The 19,031-nt window shown below is 36.5% G+C and overlaps 1 protein-coding gene across 1 annotated transcript in view; it reads left to right on the top strand.

Moving 5' to 3' along the window:
- The window catches only part of kcna10a (potassium voltage-gated channel, shaker-related subfamily, member 10a), a 29,355-nt gene extending 23,099 nt beyond the window's left edge, over positions 1-6,256 (top strand). Inside the window, exon 2 of the mRNA XM_067370932.1 lies at positions 3,869-6,256. Coding sequence (XP_067227033.1) covers positions 4,001-5,710 — 1,710 coding nt within the window. The 5' untranslated portion in view covers positions 3,869-4,000 and the 3' untranslated portion in view covers positions 5,711-6,256. The remainder of the gene's footprint in view (positions 1-3,868) is intronic.
- The last annotated feature ends 12,775 nt before the right edge of the window (positions 6,257-19,031 follow it).

Consider the following 19,031-nt stretch of genomic DNA (forward strand, 5'->3'; position numbering starts at 1 on the left):
AATCTGACCCTGTAATCAGAACTGTGTATAAAAACGATTAAAAGTGCTTACTGTTTTACTGCCTCTAGTGTTTCTGTTGGAAACTGCAGTGATATGTACACATTGGTACGTATTTTTGCAACTCGCAAAAACGTTCCCACAGGTACGTCTTTCCATGAGACCAGGTTGGAGTGAGCCATGATGATTGCTAGGTGGTCTCTAGATTGAGCTCAGATCCCTCCTTCAATGCAAGTCTATGGGATTTTGCACCTATTGTCCACCAGGCAAAAAGTCACTTAGAAGAGTACTAGCAGAAAGAAGATTTGAGGTATCATTCACATTCAAAGTACAAACGTGTGGGATGAGTAATGCACTTAAGTTTATTACCTATAGGCTGAAGAGGTTTTTTTTTTTTTTTTTTTTTTATAAAATAATTAAATAAATTGTGAAATTAAAAGTCATAGGCACCACTCAAAATCATTGTGATTTTGCTAATATGTTGTATTTGTATTAAATTAAAATGTCATTGGTTATCGGGTTTAAAACCAGAGAGAAATACTGGCTCTACACAGTCCTGTGTAGTACTAATGACTTGTACAGCTTGGCTGAAGGCACTGCAGCATTTCCTCTGAACCCAATGCAGGTCAGAGGAATAGTAAGTGAATTAGATGAGGGGCGATTGTTTTCCCCACAGTCTTGGCCTTTGCTGGGCCAGCAGTTTCTCTTTCTCTCTCGGCTTCCTTCGCTCAATCTCTCGACTTCTCTTTCAGTGGCTCTCTTATTCTCTCACACCGCCATGCAGGCCAGGACTCTGGTGTCAAGTGTTTGACAGGGGTTACACTTTAGCTGAAGTGATGTCCGGCCGACTGTTGTGTCAGAGGTGTGTCACCATAGATACTGGAAACGTCACATTAAGAACAGCAGGGAACCCGTCCAAATGTGTGGTCAAATGTACGAAACTCGAGTTTGTGACAGTGAGAGGAAACGGGAATGCAAAGAAGTGGTCAATTTTCCTTCATGTTTTATTTTCAGACGTCATCGGAATAACGTAACAGTTTGTATTTTAACGTGACATGTTATAAGAATATCTATGGCAAGAGCTCTTTTCAGTCGCTGCATTCTTTTCCTAATGATGATTTTCTTCTTTCCCCTTGTATTCTGCTGTAATAGTATGAAAAAAGAACAACATATACTGCCCATTTGTGGTCTGTTCTCCCAATTTAATTTACAATATATCCCATTAATAATTCACTGGAATGCACAAAGAATATCTTGTTTATCTACTCAAATCATGTCTCTTTCCAGGTTTCTTTCCAAGAGTAAATACAATTTATTACAAACTCATTAAATTATGAGAATAAAGGCATTAAATTACGAGAAAAAAGTTGTTAAATTATGAGAGCAAATTCGTAATTTAACTAATTTGTTCTCGTAATTTAACGACTTTTTTCTCATAATTGAATGACTTTATTCTCAACATTTTATCTTGACTTTTTTCTTGAAATTTAACGACATTTTTCTCATAATTTAACAAATATTTTCTCGTAATTTAAAGACTTTTTTCCCGTAATTTAATGACTTTATTCTCAACATTTTTTCTCGACTTTTTTCTTGAAATTTAACGAGTTTTCTCGTTATTTAATGACTTTATTCTCAACATTTTATCTTGACTTTTTTCTCGAAATTTAACAACTTTAATTTCGAGATGGTTTTATTTTTTTATTATTGCTTGGCCCTAATCCTCTTCCGTAAAAAAACAAAACAAAACAAAAAAACACGTATTTTTGCTTTCACAGAGCCTTTCACTGATTGTTTACAGTATGGGGAGTAGGAAATTCCAAAATCTATTTAAATTACATTTATTTCATAAGTAGTAAAGTATACTTCAAATCCATTAACGTGTTTATTGACATATTCCTTAAGACTTTGGCCTACTGATATAAAATTATAGTTTTAATTGGAATATTTCTTTATTTGGAGTATTTCACTATTGCGGTATTTCTTTATTGTACAATGCACATTTTATGCCTAAAAAGTGTTTTGATATCACTATTAATAAGGATTGTATGATCTTTGTATAATATCAGTCTTTAAATGCAATATATTTAAAGTGTACCTAAAGTATACTTGCAATATTTCCACATTTGAATGATCTTTAGTATATCTTTAGTTGGTCCTCAGCACTACTTCTGCACAATTAAAGTGCATTAAGTACTAAGTTAGTTGCTCCAGTTTAGCAGACTTTAAATATAGCAGTTTAGTATACCAAAAGTACAATTGCAGGGCATTTGTATTTAGCACATAAATATGTAAATGTATTTCTCATATACTTAGCACAAAATAAATTTATTTTTTCACTAGGGAATACTATGATGTATAAATACTTTTGGTCCTACTTTATATTAAGTGTCTTTAACTAACATGTAGTAACATTTAATAATCATTTGATACAAAGCACTTATTGTGTACATATACGCATGTACAGTAACTGTCTGTAATTAATTAATGTAATTACATCTATAATTACAATGTTAAAGGATTAGTTCACTTTCAAATAAAAATTTCCTGATAATTTACTCACCCCCATGTCATCCAATATGTTCATGTCCTTCTTTCTTCAGTTGAAAAGAAACTAAGATTTTTGATGAAAACATTCCAGGATTTTTCTCCATATAGGGGACTTCAATGGAGCCCAAATGGTTGAAGGTCAAAATTACAGTTTACGGCGATCCCAGACGAGAAATAAGGTTCTTATCTAGAGAAACCATCAGTTTTCTCATTTTCTAAAAAAATTTTTTATTTTTTTTTAATGCTTTTTAACCATAAATGCTCATCTTGAACTAGCTCTCTTCTTCTTCTCTGTTTGAATTACTGCCCTCCACAGGTCAAAGTTTAAACTAAATTGTCATATACAATATGCTAGTGCAAGTATATAACAATTAATTAAAACTTTACCCTGTGGAGGGCAGTAATACACTTAGCATATTTTTTTTGTTTTGTTTGTTTTTTAGAAAATGACGATGGTTTCTCTAGATAAGACCCTTATTCCACATCTGGGATCGTGTAGAATGCTTTGAAGCTGCAATGAAACTATAATTTTGACCTTCAATCGTATGGGCTCCATTGAAGTCCACTATATGGAGAAAAATTCTGGAAGGTTTTCATCAAAAACAAATTCTTTCTTTTTCAATTTTCATCAATTTCTTTTCGACTGAAGAAAGAAAGACATAAACATCTTGGATGACATGCAGGTGAGTAAATTATCAGGAAATTTTAATTTGAAAGTGAACTAATCTTTTAAGCCTTCCCTTACCTCTTAATGTCTTAACCCACCCTTAAACCTACCCATACCACTAAACCTGTACATCAGTACATCAACACAATAAGTATATTTTTATGTACATGTAAGTACAGAGTAATACAGTGAAATAATATATCATCAATTGAAATAATATATAATTTCTTTTGTATTACAGTAATTGAGAACTGGAGGAGGACATGTGTTTAATTGTCATGAAAACAAACTAACAATGAAAAAATATATAATAGTACTAAGGGCAGAAGATGTCAGAAAGAGGATGTTTAGAGGATGTTTAGTGTTTCCTTCATGGATTGTGATAGACTTGTGAATTTTGCCAACACTCCAACATTTGCAGTGTAAAATAGATTCACAGCGAAAACAAAAATAACCCAGCAACGACTGACATTTTTGGAAGTGTTGTGACGCTGACACTTCCCAAAATATGTCAACCTTCACCAGCTGCTCTCCTCAGGGTTCCATTCAGACCAGCAACCAAGAAACAATGTGCCTCTCAAACACCATTTTCTGGTTTAGTCTAAGTTTTATTAGCAAAAAAACACACTCTAACACTTCTTCTTTGTTTTTCAGGTCCCAGCACTGTGGATTCTTCCTCAGTTTGTTGGCCTTCACCTCAAAATCAAATGCAGAGGAGCATTTGAAATATTGAACCAGTGATTTTGTTCTGGTTGAATTGGGTGGTCCTGTGATATCTGGGGCCACATGACGGTCCAGGCTGGAAGGATAGAGGTGGCGCTAGTTGACTTTGACAGTATGGAGAATACTGACAATGGTGTGGACAACTTCAATGACCCAGACTATCCCAATGAGATGACAGCTTTGACGGTAGAAATGCCAGAGTTTGGGCCTGGCAGCACCTACTGCAATGCTGCAAAAGTGTCGCCGTTTAAAGAGAAGACCCCACAAAATTGTGATGTACCCCAATCACCTATCCTTCCCCCTCACACAAGGAGAGGACGTGCTAGCTGTGCTAGTCTAATTTCCAACTGGAAGTTACTTGTGAACAGCGAAGGAACACAAAGTGAGACAATCTTCAGTAGACTGGCCAAAGAATGCTACGAGGACTTGTTTATTGATAAGCGAGCCCTTGATGATGGTGATCAGAAGGTCATCATTAACATCGCCGGTCTTCGCTTTGAAACCCGCCTAAGGACCCTCAACCAGTTTCCTGACACTCTTCTGGGCGACCCAATGAAAAGAATGGGCTTTTTTGACCCGATGAGAAACGAGTACTTCTTTGACCGCAATCGTCCAAGCTTCGATGGGATCCTGTACTATTATCAGTCGGGGGGCAAGATTCGCCGACCTGCGAATGTACCTTTAGATGTCTTCGCAGATGAGATAATTTTCTACGAATTAGGACAGGAAGCCATGGACCAGTTCCGCGAGGAGGAAGGCTTTATCAAAGATGTGGAGATCCCGTTGCCGTCCGATGAGTTCCACAAGCAGTTCTGGCTGCTTTTTGAATATCCCGAGAGCTCAAATGCAGCCCGAGGGGTTGCTCTCGTGTCCATCTTCGTCATCGTCATCTCCATCATCATATTCTGCTTGGAGACTCTCCCAGAATTCCGTGAGGACGTGGAGATTTTTCCAACTGCTGGTTTTTCCCTGAACCAAACTCATCCCTCAGGTTCTCCAAGCGCCTCTCCCAAAACCATCACCAGTACCTTCTCCGACCCCTTCTTCATCATTGAGACCGCTTGCATTATTTGGTTCTTCTTCGAGCTCTTGGTGCGTTTCCTGGTCTGCCCCAGCAAGCGAGAATTTTTCAACAACATCATGAACATGATTGACATCGTCTCCATTATTCCCTATTTTGTCACTTTGATAACTGAGATCGTGACCACCACCAATAAGTCCAACACAGGGCAGAACATGTCCCTGGCCATCCTGCGAATCATTAGACTGGTTCGAGTCTTCAGGATTTTCAAGCTTTCCAGACACTCCAAAGGGTTGCAGATCCTGGGACAGACGCTCAAGGCCAGCATGAGGGAACTTGGATTGCTCATCTTCTTTCTCTTCATCGGCGTCATTCTCTTCTCCAGCGCCATCTATTTCGCTGAGGTGGACGACCCCAACACCCAGTTTGTTAGCATCCCTGATGGATTCTGGTGGGCAGTAGTTACCATGACCACTGTGGGTTATGGAGACATGTGTCCCATTACACTAGGCGGTAAGATTGTGGGCACTCTATGTGCCATTGCTGGGGTGTTGACCATCGCCCTGCCAGTGCCTGTAATAGTCTCAAATTTCAACTACTTTTACCATAGAGAGACAGAGCAGGAGGACAAGCCACCCATAGCTGAGATAACCGATCAAGGTTTAAAACCAGGGAACAATGCAAAACATGGAAGTAGTTCCTCTCTGAACAAGGCAAATGGGAACTGGCAGACTGACAAATCTAAGTATTAAAACCCATATAGAAACTTCATTTTCATGAGCGTGAATCTCATTAAACATGCCCAGGTTATATTTCACCACAAAGTCAAGAGATTATATTTTGCATAAAGAAAGTCTATTTTTTTGATCAACACATTCTTATTCCAATTTTCATTACAGAAATGCTCTAGTTGCTGATCATGGCCTATAGAGGGCGCAGCAGGATAAGAAATCTTTGAAGTCCACATTTTTCGCTCCGAATCTGACAGTAAATGACAAACAAATGCATACTCTGAGAGTGCTTCACAAGATATGTTTGATTAGATCATCTGGATGCTCAATATTCATTGGGCGAATGCACATTTTAAACAGCTTATTTTACACGAAAGTTAATCGCTGTTCTAAACTAATGCGCCGCTGCATTGTAACACACACAGATACAGACAGTAATGCGTACATCATGTGCAGATTGTGCGCACACAGGATCATTCAGTAGCGCAGAAATGTACTGTCAACATTGTTCTGTGATTAATCAATACAATAGCTTAAAAACTGAAAATTTATAGCATATACTCCTTAGTAACTAAAACCCACAGCTTCATTATTAGTAGAGAGAATCTGCCAGGTAGAATTAATTCACACGCAATCACTTTCTCAATAATGCATTCATATAAATGTAATCTTACTGTGCTACTTTATCTCTATCTGATTTAGAATGAGCAGAAATCTGTGAGAGATATAATGACCCAAAGACATAAGAACTAATTAAAATAAACTGTATGTAGGAGCAATACGTATTCTGGCAACAGATAACAAGAAATATTATTAAGTTCAACAAATAGAATTGAGTTGGAATTAATCAAATTAATTCCTTAAATGTCAACCAATTAAATTGAGTCAAATTTAAGTAAAATGTAAATAAAAATATCTGAATAACAGACAGACAGTTTAATTAAGAACTCTTATTATTGAATTTTTTTTTTTGCCAACATTGAAGACAACTGATGATAACAAATAGAATCACTGAAGGAAAGAGAAACACAAGAATTAACAGAGGTTTAGATGTTGATGTTGATGACTTTATTGAAAATGTTTGGTCGTCATTATGGTGATCGGTGTTCTGGTGTTTCATTTACTTGGCCAGTTTGACTCTTTGCTTTTTACGTCACTTTGCACAAGTGGTTGACTTTGAAGAAATTAATTTGATTATTTTCAAACTCAATTCTTATATGTTGAATTTAATTAATAATATTGCATGTAATCTGTTGCCACAGTTTTATTGAGTAGATAGAGTATAACTTTTTACAGTGTAGTGTCATATGCCATAGCTGTGCACAAGGCAACCCACATTCGAGTCTTAGCTTGTGTTGACTTGTGACTCTCTCTCTCTCTCTCTCTCTCTCTCTCTCTCTCTCTATATATATATATATATATATATATATAGTATTTTTCAGTTAAGTGCTGTACAGCAAGGACTTCTAAGATGTATAAACGAAAAATTTAACAATTTAAATAATACATTTTTCAGTAATACGTTTTTGTCATGCACAAAAACGTATTACTGAAACATGTATTATTTAAATTGTAAAATTAGAATTATGAATAACTGTATTGCAAATTATTTAAAAGAATGTTTATGGTGTTAAAATAGGCATCATTTCCCTAAAGTGAAAAATGTCTATATTTTTCTATTTATTTTGTGGTGAAATATGATTCAGTCAGGTTCTTCACAGGTTTTGTGAGATTCAGCCAATGAGTTTCATTTTTAGTGCTTCAGTGTTTGCTAGATTTATGGGGGGAACAGATTATTATAAAAGTTACCTAACTTGAGTAAAATGAATGAGGTAACAGTTTCTCTGAAAACATAAGTAACAGGAACTAGATTTTTGTTAGAATTTCATCTGTGTTGAATAATCCTATTATTAAATAATTAAACAACTTAAACCATCTCATAATCTCATAAACCTACCACATCTGGTCCACTATGTGTAATTAAAAATTACAGAATCACTCTAAAATTAAATGACAGCTGCACTATCATCAAGTGCATTTGGGTGGCTTAATGTTTCCACCAGCAAACTACCGTTTTGGGTAACTTGCAAAACGACGCCTTCAACATTAATCTCTACCACCATTCTCATAGTATTGTCTCTGTGTATGTGTTTTCTAATATAATTCCAAATTACATAATGCATTTCATATTTTTATCATTTTGTATTCAAAATGATAATCATGGTTTGTTGTGGCACTTTAGAGGAAGCTCAGCCAATGAAGAGGAGAATTGTATTTAGAGTTTTCCACTTACAGTCCATATTCATTTCGATGAGCATAACAGTGCCTTTCACTCAAATGGGATAAACCAGGTTTTATATTGAGTGGAATTGATTTCCTCTTATTAATGGTAATATTGTCTTGAATTGATCAGTCGTGTTCTCTCTGTTTATCACTTTCTCTGAATCAACATTTGCCTCAAGAAAGGTTTGAGAAGTATAATTTTCTTTAAAGAAAACAAGCAAGATAAGGACATTTACTCTTGGATCATTTTGCTTAATAATAAGTGAACATAAATAGTGTTTTGTTGGAGAGAGGATCAGGGAGCTATGAGCCAAGGTCTCACTGTATTATACAAAGTTGTTTTTCATTTATGGGAATCTTGGTGAGCTGTTTCCCAAGACATATTGGATATAAACACATATTTTCATTGTGTTTTTTGGTGTTAATAACTGCTGCTATTTTATACTTACTAAAGTTATGTCATTGTAGTATGAAGGAGAAGTAGTGTGTTATATCTGTTTAGGTGCAGGAAGCAATTATTAAGCAGCTTATTGTTGTCATTGTTAATCTGACATTTTATTTGCACATTTTGTCTCTTTAATGATGGTTCTTTACAAATTAACTGAACATTTTGGTGGTTGTGCTAGAGAATGAATTGTGCATTTGAACGAATCCTTTTATTCTAGAATTAGAATTCTAATGAGAACATTCAAAGCCTTCAAAAATATTAAAAATGAACTTCAGGAACTCGAATATCATGTGCTTAGCCTGGCAACTAATCATAGTTGGTTGTATATTTATGACTGTAAATAAGTGACAACATAAAGCCATTTAATGTGTTAATAACTGTGTTATTACTGTATGTATTAAAATTCAACATTATGTACTTGTTGAAGTGTTTGCATGAAACACATCTCAGTGAAATGAATCACAGGCTGCTGTTGTGATCACTTCAAAACTTGTCATTAGAGATTTACATTTAACAGCTGAAATAGTGAATTGGTTATTTTATGTCGACAGTGACTAAGGCTAGATATGTTATGTCCCTTTTACTATAATTTGGCAGGAAAGCAAAGACTTTGCCTATAGTCACTGAATTATTCGAATCGCATTTTAAGTAAAATATGGAAATTGTCCAGCAGGGTGACTGTCCTCAACATGAACTGCAATATACAGAAACCTATTAAAATGAATAATGTGGAAAGGAGTACAATTAAAAGATACCGACTTTATCTAAATGGAGTCTATTATCACAAATGACTAGTCATGAATTTACATATTACCAAAAAAAAAAAAAAAAGAAGTTTAAACATTTTTGACTGTCCTCATCGTATAAAGAAACATTCGAAAACAACATAGCTTTTAAAATGGAAAAACTTTAAATAAATGATAATATAAAATTAGAAATGAGTAAATTATCCACTTAGCATATATATATATATATATATATATATATATATATATATATATATATATATATATATATATATATATATATATATATATATATATATATATATATATATATATATATATATATACACACACACACTATTTTATAAGAGCCTTTTTTCTTTTTCTTTTTTTTTTTTTTAGTAACCCTCATGTATTTAACTCACATCAGTGTTTTAGATTAGTCTAGTCAGAAAGTGTGCCAAGGAGTTATCTGGCGGTCAGGTCTTTGAGGTCCTCCACCTCTCTGGAAACCCCTCTGCCTCATTCACTTACTTTGTGTTATATAAGATGACCTCATTACCGGCAATAACAGGCTAGACTTTCACTGTAACATGAGCTGCTGCTCATAGACATGCTTCTCTTTTTCTCTCACATTGGCTGTATCTGAAATCACTCACTATACCCTCATTCACTATATTCTCTACATTACACCACTAATATAGTCTACTGAAGTTGCGAATGAAAACAAGTGAGTGAATTCGGACACTGAGTGTGCCTGACGTGCTGTGGAATTCATTCGGCGTGACGCTCACAGTGCAGCGGCGAGGCGTTCAGTGTAAATCGATTGTTTTGAGGTGCATTATGGGACTGAATGAACTTAAATGTACTCAATGTCCACTATGAATTCTGACACCATTACAACTGGTATATAAGGGTATAGGGGGCAATTTCCAATAGGCAATTGTCTCAGGCTATCTTTTTCTTTTTTCTTTTTTTTTTATATGAAAAAAGATTTGGGCCCAGACTCGCATGTAAAATAATCTAAAGTGTATTATACTTTAAGCAGGGTTGGGCAAAAATACATTAAAAATACTAAAACATTTTAAAAATACTAAAAAATACTTTTATAATTGAGCATGAAATTTCTTCGCAAACCTTCCATCAATTGGCCTATTTGATATATCCCTTCACCATTACACTGACTCAGTTGATTAAGTAAACAATGTTTGATAGCAACAGCTTTTCTCTGCCCGAGTCAATCAATAAATCTGACATATGCAACCAGTTTACATGTACAGTAGGATTTTTGGATTAAAATATCCAAAAACCACTAGAACAGTGTTATATATTTTGTTGACTTGTGTACTTACATTATCCCAAGATTGTTTAAATCCAGAGAAATATGCAATTTTAACCAGGAAACGGAGCATGTCCGTGCATCGCCTATAAATTACATAATACCCTCGATTTAGTTTTATTTTGTAGAATCCATGGAAACACCAACGACACATTATATTCCTCATGTTATATAGCTTCTTGTTTAAATTTCGTTTTCTTGATTTACCTCAAGTACCATGTTTTACCATGAATAATATCGATCTAGCTTACTGCAGTGTTCAACAAGTGTCTCATAGCAGCTGCCAAGCGAACACACAGAGTATCATCATAACTTTTAACACACAAATGTATCTAATATGATAAACAGCGCTGCATTACCCCACATACGCTAGACCAAAAAAAAGAAATGGCGACTGTGGCATATTAAAAGTTCCACTGCTCTCAAGACGTGTGTCGCACTCATCTCTCATTAGCAATCTCTCCAGCGGTTTTGTTCAGCTCCAACATCACTCGCCCTGCTCTGCTTCATACTACAGTAACGTAAATGATCTCATCCATGAACATGATGATTTCTGCCCGTGTCCCATCCCGATTCGTTTCCACTGTCTGTAGACGTGAAAACAACACATCCCATGATTCCACAAAATCAAGGATAAGTGACTGAATAAGCGACCTCTTGCAGCGAAAATGTTGTGGATTTAACAGATGAAGCAACCAACCAACAGTTCAATTTTTAACAGTTTGCGAATTACTTATAATTGTATCCTAATTTAATTATTTGATGTTTGGTAACAAAGGGCCTACTTTGCATCAGCAACACTGACTTAATGACAAACAAGTCATTCATAAGAAGACGACTGATGGCTCCTGTATTCAAAGCAACTAGTTTATAACTAATTAATCAATTGATTGTTAATCATAAATATAGGGGGCTGCTGCTCGGTGTAATAGTTTTCAAGAACATTATGAAATTGGTAAACTATTTAGCCTAGGCTACTAAAACGAACACCAAAACTTAACACCTGTTCTGAACTCAACAAGTCTGGGCAAACCATTGAGTAGCACCAATTAGAGGCTGCATTTTTATGATGTCATCATGTATACTTCTTACAAAGTATTTTACAGTATTTTAAAAGTACAAAAATACAAAACATTAAAGCATTTTGATACAAAATACAAAGCCATTTTCATCAACCTATCAAATACAAATTACAAAATGCTATTTTGTATTTGAAATACGTATTTGAAATACTGACTTTAAGAACCTATGAAATCACTTGACTACCTCAGTGATTTCACCTAAGTAAGTACCTTCATTAATATATATATATATATATATATATATATATATATATATATATATATACACTGTGTGCAGAATTATTAGGCAAGTTGATTTTCTGATCATATTTTTTTTCCAAGCACATTTTACCAATTCCAATCCACATCAATCTTAATAACTACTATTAATATTGTTTTTAATCATTTATAAGTGATATATAATTGTTCATGAAGGCTGGAAATGAAAAATGCCCTATATTCAGGTGTGCAGAATTATTAGGCAGGTTTTCTTTTACAGATAAAATTAGCCAAAAAAGAGATTTAACTCAGACTGAAAAGTCAAAAATTATTAAATATTCATGAGAAGGACGCAATACTAATGTAATACTAGAAATTGCAAAGTTAAAGCATGACCATTGGACAGTGAAATGCTCATTGGGTCAGCGGGGTCATACAAAAACAGCTGGAGAAGAAAAGACACGTTAACTGCAAAATAATTAAGAATTAAGGTGAAGAATTAAGTGTGAAACCATCAGGAACCCTTTAGTCTCCAGCGCCACCATTTCCCAGTACTGAAACCTACCTGGAGTCTTCAGAAGTGTGAGGTGTCAGGATCTCAGAGACTTAGGTTAGCTGAAGAATCCAAAAAAGCGACCTGCTCTTAATAAGAAGTGTTATAAAGTACATGAAGACTGGGTTTTTATAGGCCTTATAGACAGACAGCTTGAGAGTGACTCCTGAAGGACCAGCACCACATCCTCTTGTACCACTGTTTGAAGAATTTATCTTCCAGAATCTGGCAGTAAGGTGTGGGAGTTCACTTTTAGTCCATCTCTTATCCTGAAATGTCCATCTTGCAGAGATGGACTAAATGATCTTCCAAAACTTACTGCCAGATTCTGGAAGATAAATTCTTCAAACAGTGGTACAAGAGGATGTGGTGCTGGTCCTTCAGGAGTCACTCTCAAGCTGTCTGTCTATAAGGCCTATAAAAACCCAGTCTTCATGTATTTTATAACACTTCAGCTTGTGAGCGGGTCATTTTTTAGGATTCTTCACCTAACCTAAGTCTCTGAGATCCTGACACCTCACACTTCTGAAGACTCCAGGTGGATTTCAGTACTGGGAAATGGTGGCGCTGCAGACTAAATTCATCATTACAAATGTGTCATTAATTATATTTAAATTCATGACATGTTTCAATAGAAATTACATTAAAGTATATTTTAGTTTACACTTTTTTCAAAGACAATAGAATTATGAAATTACATATAAAGATGCACTTAAGTCCCACTTAGCACTCTTAAGTTCAATTAATTACATTTAATAAACATTTAAACTAAAATACAAATAAACTTTCATTTATAGCATGCAATTAAGTTTCTGAAAATTCAGTTCCCACTTAAATATATTCTTTTAAAGTACAATATTTCCATAATAGGTACTCCTTTTAAAAGTATGCTAAAGTGTGTTAATATATTTCCTGTTGAAACAGGAAATTGGGCTGGAATATATCAAAGTGCTCCCCTTTTATTTATATCATTTTGTTTACATACTTGCTAAATGCTGCTGCTAGTCAGAGGCAGGAGGACTATAGTACTAAAAGATTGTATTGCTAAAAGATTATATTTGTCAACTCTTAGGAACACATTGGCATATTGATTCGCCTCAAAGCAAACAGACATGAGCTGAAAAATAATTTCAAATGAGGATATCACTGCATTACCTCCCTTTAAGACCACAGACTGGACAAAGATTGACTCAGACAGGCTCTGAATTGTTTTATCTCCAGTCTCTAGCTTTGTCTCCTGTAGAGATCTGACAAAAGCCCCAGGAGTGATCACTTAAGTATACTGTAGGTAACTCTAGCCCAAACACTGCCGAGTGCTAAGAGGTGAGAGATGATGAACAATGGCTACTGGTCAAAGTAAGGACGGGAACAGAGTCGGACAAATGCATGAAATGTGACATGGTACTTCAGAAAAGAAACAAAGCTGTAAGCAGGAGAGGGAGGTGATGAGAGATACTTCAATGCATTGCAGCCATTATTCATGTACCTGAAAGCGGCTCTTGAAGGGAATGATAAGTATAATTTTGATAGCCAGATCTATTACATAGCAAACAGGCTCTAACAAGGTCTTAGCAATGGTTTAGGTGTGTGCGTGACTGTGTTTGTGGGGAGTTAGTTCTTGTTTTTCATTTAACAGGATGACATGACACCTGCCTCCTACATACGCACTCACAAAACCAATGCAATATTTATGTACTGTAAATAGACCAAACTGAGTGACCCCATTTGCACTACATACTGGTTACCAGGGTCCACCTTTAACACTCGCCAAGCACCAAATACAAGGAAAAAAATGTAATTCACAGAATTGTAAAACTGTTTCTGGCCAATTTGCCAGTAATATTTTTAAGAATCGCAACATAACGCATTGTTTAAAGGTAAAATGTGTGATTTCTGTGCTAATAATGTCACCAAACGCACCTCCAAAAATAATGGCTGTTTCCAAACAAGATTCCAAAGTTGTCCAAATTCACCCCTGTACCCTTAAATCATTTTGAGGGGACAGCCATTTGTAGTGGTGTCCGAAACGTTTTCGAGTGCACTCTTACATCCCGCAGCTAAATCATCCATCCATCAATTTTCCAAACTGCTGGTCCAGCGTAATATCATAAATTCCTTTTTAATTGATTAATATATAGTTTAGTTAAGGTTTATGTTCATGGTATTTTTTCATGACAGAGTTCAAGATAAATCTTTTCATTACTATGGAGCTGCCAGATTACTAAGTTTCAAATGATTATTAAACCGCAAACACAAACTTTACAAAAGCAGCAGCCCTTCCAGTGCACTCAGAGTCCAAATTCGCTCACTCGTTTTTATTCACTCCTTCAACTGGACTATATAAGTGGACTAGTGTAGGAAATAGTGAAGGAGGGTATAGGGGCGATTTCAGACACAGCCATAGTTTTGTCCAAAAATCACGCCAGTGTTGCAATGTCAAATCTACAAGTGCGTCCCAATTCACATACTTATGCACTATTCTATGTCGATTTGTAGTATAAATAGTTCACACTGAAAATTCCAATGTGAAAAAGTGCACTTTAAATACCCAGATGATGCACTTCATTAGCCAAAAAATGAAGTTTGGAATATTGGACACTTCATTCACTCAACTGTCTCAGCTTTAATTACATAGCGGAGGGGGAGGGGCTATTACACTCTGATGTTCAATGACAAAATAACCTTATACAATTCACACACTATACGATTGAGTACATAGTGCATAAGTACATAGAGTATAAGTGCAAAGTGTATAGTGCATTATTAGGGTTGAAACTTACATCTTGCTGTCCTTTTTCTGGTATTGCCTATTCTTGCCATTGAGAACACTAAACAAAATGAAGAAAAACAAATTCACATGGGATTTGATGTTTCAAATGTGCTATTTTAAAGGATTGTAAATTATACTGTGAGTGACTCACAGTGATCTGTGCTGTCTGAGAAAAAAAAAAAAAAAAAACATAGCTGAATAATTTAAAAGAAAAAAAAAAAACAGCTGAATAATTGAATTGTCATTGCCTGCATATGTATTTTTAAAATGCAAAGAAGTTGTATGGTATTTAAGGCTAGTACATTCACCCACCATTAGCAGATGTTCATTTTGGATTCTGTGAAGAACACATTTGTGAAGAACACATGAACATGATGTTATTTAAAGCTGCATTCAGGTTTTTATAGGTTATATATATATATATATATATATATATATATATATATATATATATATATATATATATATATATATATATATATATATATATATATATATATATATATATGTAGCCTATAAAAGTGATATATATGTTGCTCACCATTTATTTTGCTATGACAACTGTAAGCAGTTGCCTTGAACCTTTACTGACACCTGGTGGTGTGGATGCAGCATCATAAAAATGCTCTTTTTTCAGTTACTGGTGCCACTGTAATAGAAATGATTATCCCATATGAGTTGAACAGTATTTAATGTTGCTAGTAATTCTAAAGTGAAAAGGATGATAGCTCTCTAGAAATGACTGAAGCCATTGTACGCCTTTTAGGTTTTTTAAGGTTCTGCCTTCTGATGGATTTGGTAACACTTGAGTCATAACTAGTGGGTTACCATGTTCTTCACTTTAGATTACTGATCCAAGTAATTAGTAAATCCTTTAGAATAATAACACTTGAGTCATTACTATCCAAAACAGGAGGGGAAAAAAAAGCTTACAGTGACTGCAGTCCTTAGTATACCTTACCTCAGGTAAGGTATACTAATTATGAACATTAATTATGAACCTGTATTTAGTAGTCCTCTTGGAGGTATATATATACAAAAAAAAAAAAAAGTAGTTACTGATAAGCTATAGTGAACTACCTCATTCAACTGAGCGGCCATTACTTACTAATTTGTTAATCAAAATCTCTTTTTAGTCAATAGTTGTTACTTCTCATATTCTGAGAATCATATTTTAGTCATCTTTATGGTTTGCATTTCAGTTTTGGTTTCCTTGCCATGTACTAGTTTGGTGTTAGTCTTGTTTAGTTAGTATGCTTTTGTGTTTTAGCATCTCAGTTTGTGGATTAAAGATGACCTTCCTCAGATTCTTGCTTCCTGTATCTTTGTGAGTGAGCTCTACACAGCAGTACCGTGACAGAACACCAGACCTAAAATGGAACTGGCTGAGCAACATAAACTGACAGAGGATAGCCTGCTTAACATCCAGCATCTGGAGCTATACATGGAGGAATTCATGGTGTTGTCTAATCTCAGCTGGAGCGATTCAATGCTCACTGCATGCTTTTGGATGGGACTGGATGACAAGTTATTTATTTCCTTTCTCCTGGTCATTGTTATATACCCTTGGTTGATTTCAAAAATCATGTCCTCTGGCCAAATGGTTCAGATTTTTTTGTTGAGGAAATAAAAGCGGACAATGTAAGCTGTCATTCAGTCACATCCAGAAAGAATTTGGGTGCTTCAGCTCATCCCAAGCTTGTGCCCGAACCTTCCACGGACTCTGCACCAGCGATCATCCGGACAGACTATTCAACATCTCCAGTCTTTCCCTGGCACGAATGGCTGTCTAACAGTGCGGACCTGATGGCAAAGTTAGCGGACCACTCCATCATTTCTATAAGAGAGGCTCTAGGGAAGTTCTACATTCCTTAGTCCTCATGTCCAGAGTTGGCTCTAGCCTCAGCATTCAGCCCCAGATTTACTTTAACGGCAGCCCAAAGGAGGAGGCTGAGGAAGAGGAAACAGCCCCTGAGTCTGCTCTACTGTTGACTCCAGGCCCTGAGTCCAGTGTCAGCTCCAGCCCCTGGGACCGCTCCAGTGTCGACTCCACCCCCTGAGCACAGTTCAGTGTCGGCTCCAGCCCCAGAGTTCAACCAGGAGCCCGTTCACGTCCCTGAGCTCAGCCAGGAGCCCGCTCTCACCCCAGAGCTCAGCTCAGAGTATATTTTTATCCCAGAGTCAAGTGTGGGAATGCATCTTGGCCACGGAGGCTGAACTGACCTCCTTTGTCATGGTTACAGTGATTGTCACCAGTCTCCTCGTCATGGCAACGGTGGACGTTCCTTATTCCGGTGTGTCCAGCTCCCTCATCACAGCCACGATAGTTGTTTCTGACTCTGCACTACCTTGGGCCCCTGAGCTATCTGTACCTCCCTGGTTCCCTGAGTCACTGACACCTCCCAAACTCTCAGAACTTCCAGCACCCCAATGGTTTCCTGTATTACTTCTGCCATCCTGGAGGCTCCCTAGCCTAACCGTATTACCCTGGTCATCTGTCCATCACCATCAGTGCTTTTAAATGACCCGAACACTAGCAGGTTTCAGTTTGAGTGGTCAGTAACCAGTACTGGTTAATGTTAAACACTTTTTTTCTACTCTCATACACCAACTCACTTGCACTTTTTATTCCTTTCATGCATGCTATAGAAGCAGAGGTAGAATTATATATACTTTGAACATACACTATATTGTCAAAAGTATTGGGACGCACCTCCAAATCATTGAATTCAGGTGTTCCAATCATTTCCTTGGCCACAGGTGTATAAAATCAAGCACCTAGGCATGCAGACTGCTTCTACAAACATTTGTGAAAGAATGGGTTGCTCTCAGGAGCTCAGTGAATTCAGGCATGGTACCGTGATAGGTTGCCACCTGTGCAATAAGTCCATTTGTGAAATGTCCTCACTACTAAATATTCCACGGTCAAGTGGTATCATAACAAAGTGGTAGAAATTGGGAATAACAACAATTCAGACATGAAGTGGTAGTCCACGTAAAATCACAGAGTAGGGTCAGCGCATGCTGAGGCTCACAGTGCGCAGAAGTCGCCAACTTTCTGCAGAGGCAATAGCTACAGACTTCCAAACTTTGTGTGGCCTTCAGATTAGCTCAAGAACCATGTGTAGAGAGCTTCATGGGTTTCCATGGCCGAGCAGCTGCATCCAAGCCTTACATCAGCAAGTGCAATGCAAAGCGTCAGATGCAGTGGTGTAAAGCACGTTGCCACTGGACTCTAGAGCAATGCAGACGTGTTCTCTGGAGTGACGAATCATGCTTCTCTGTCTGGTAATCCAATGGATGAGTCTGAGTTTGGCGTTTGCCAGGAGAATGCTACTTGCCTGACTGCATTGTGCCAAGTGTAAAGTTTGGTGGAGTTTGGATTGTTTTTCAGGGGTTGGGCTTGGCCCCTTAGTTCCAGTGAAAGGAACTCTTAATGTTTCAGCATACCAAGACATTTCACCAACTTTGTGGGAACAGTTTGGGGATGGCCCCTTCCTGTTCCAACATGACTGGGCACCAGTGCACAAAGCAAGGTCCATAAAGACATGGATGAGCGAGTTTGGTGTGGAGGAACTTGAGTCCTGACCTCAACCCAACAGAATACTTTTGGGATGAAGTAGAGCAGAGACTGCGAGCCAGGCCTTCTGCGCTTCTAGAAGAATGGTCAAAAATTCCCATAAACACACTCCTAAACTTTGTGGAAAGCCTTTCCAGAAGAGTTGAGGCTGTTATAGCTGCAAAGGGTGGGCCAACTCTATATTAAACCCTACGGATTAAGAATGGGATGTCATTAAAGTTCATGTGCACGTAAAGGCAGGCGTCCCAGAACTTTTGGCAATATAGTGTATTTATAGGATAAAAAATGTATAAGATAAAAAATATATATATTAAAATGCCATTTTCTAGGTTAGATGCTATTAATTGTGCTAAAGTGTATTTTG

This window comes from Chanodichthys erythropterus, chromosome 20, assembly GCF_024489055.1.
Source record: "Chanodichthys erythropterus isolate Z2021 chromosome 20, ASM2448905v1, whole genome shotgun sequence".
NCBI classification, from domain to species: Eukaryota; Metazoa; Chordata; class Actinopteri; order Cypriniformes; family Xenocyprididae; genus Chanodichthys; species Chanodichthys erythropterus.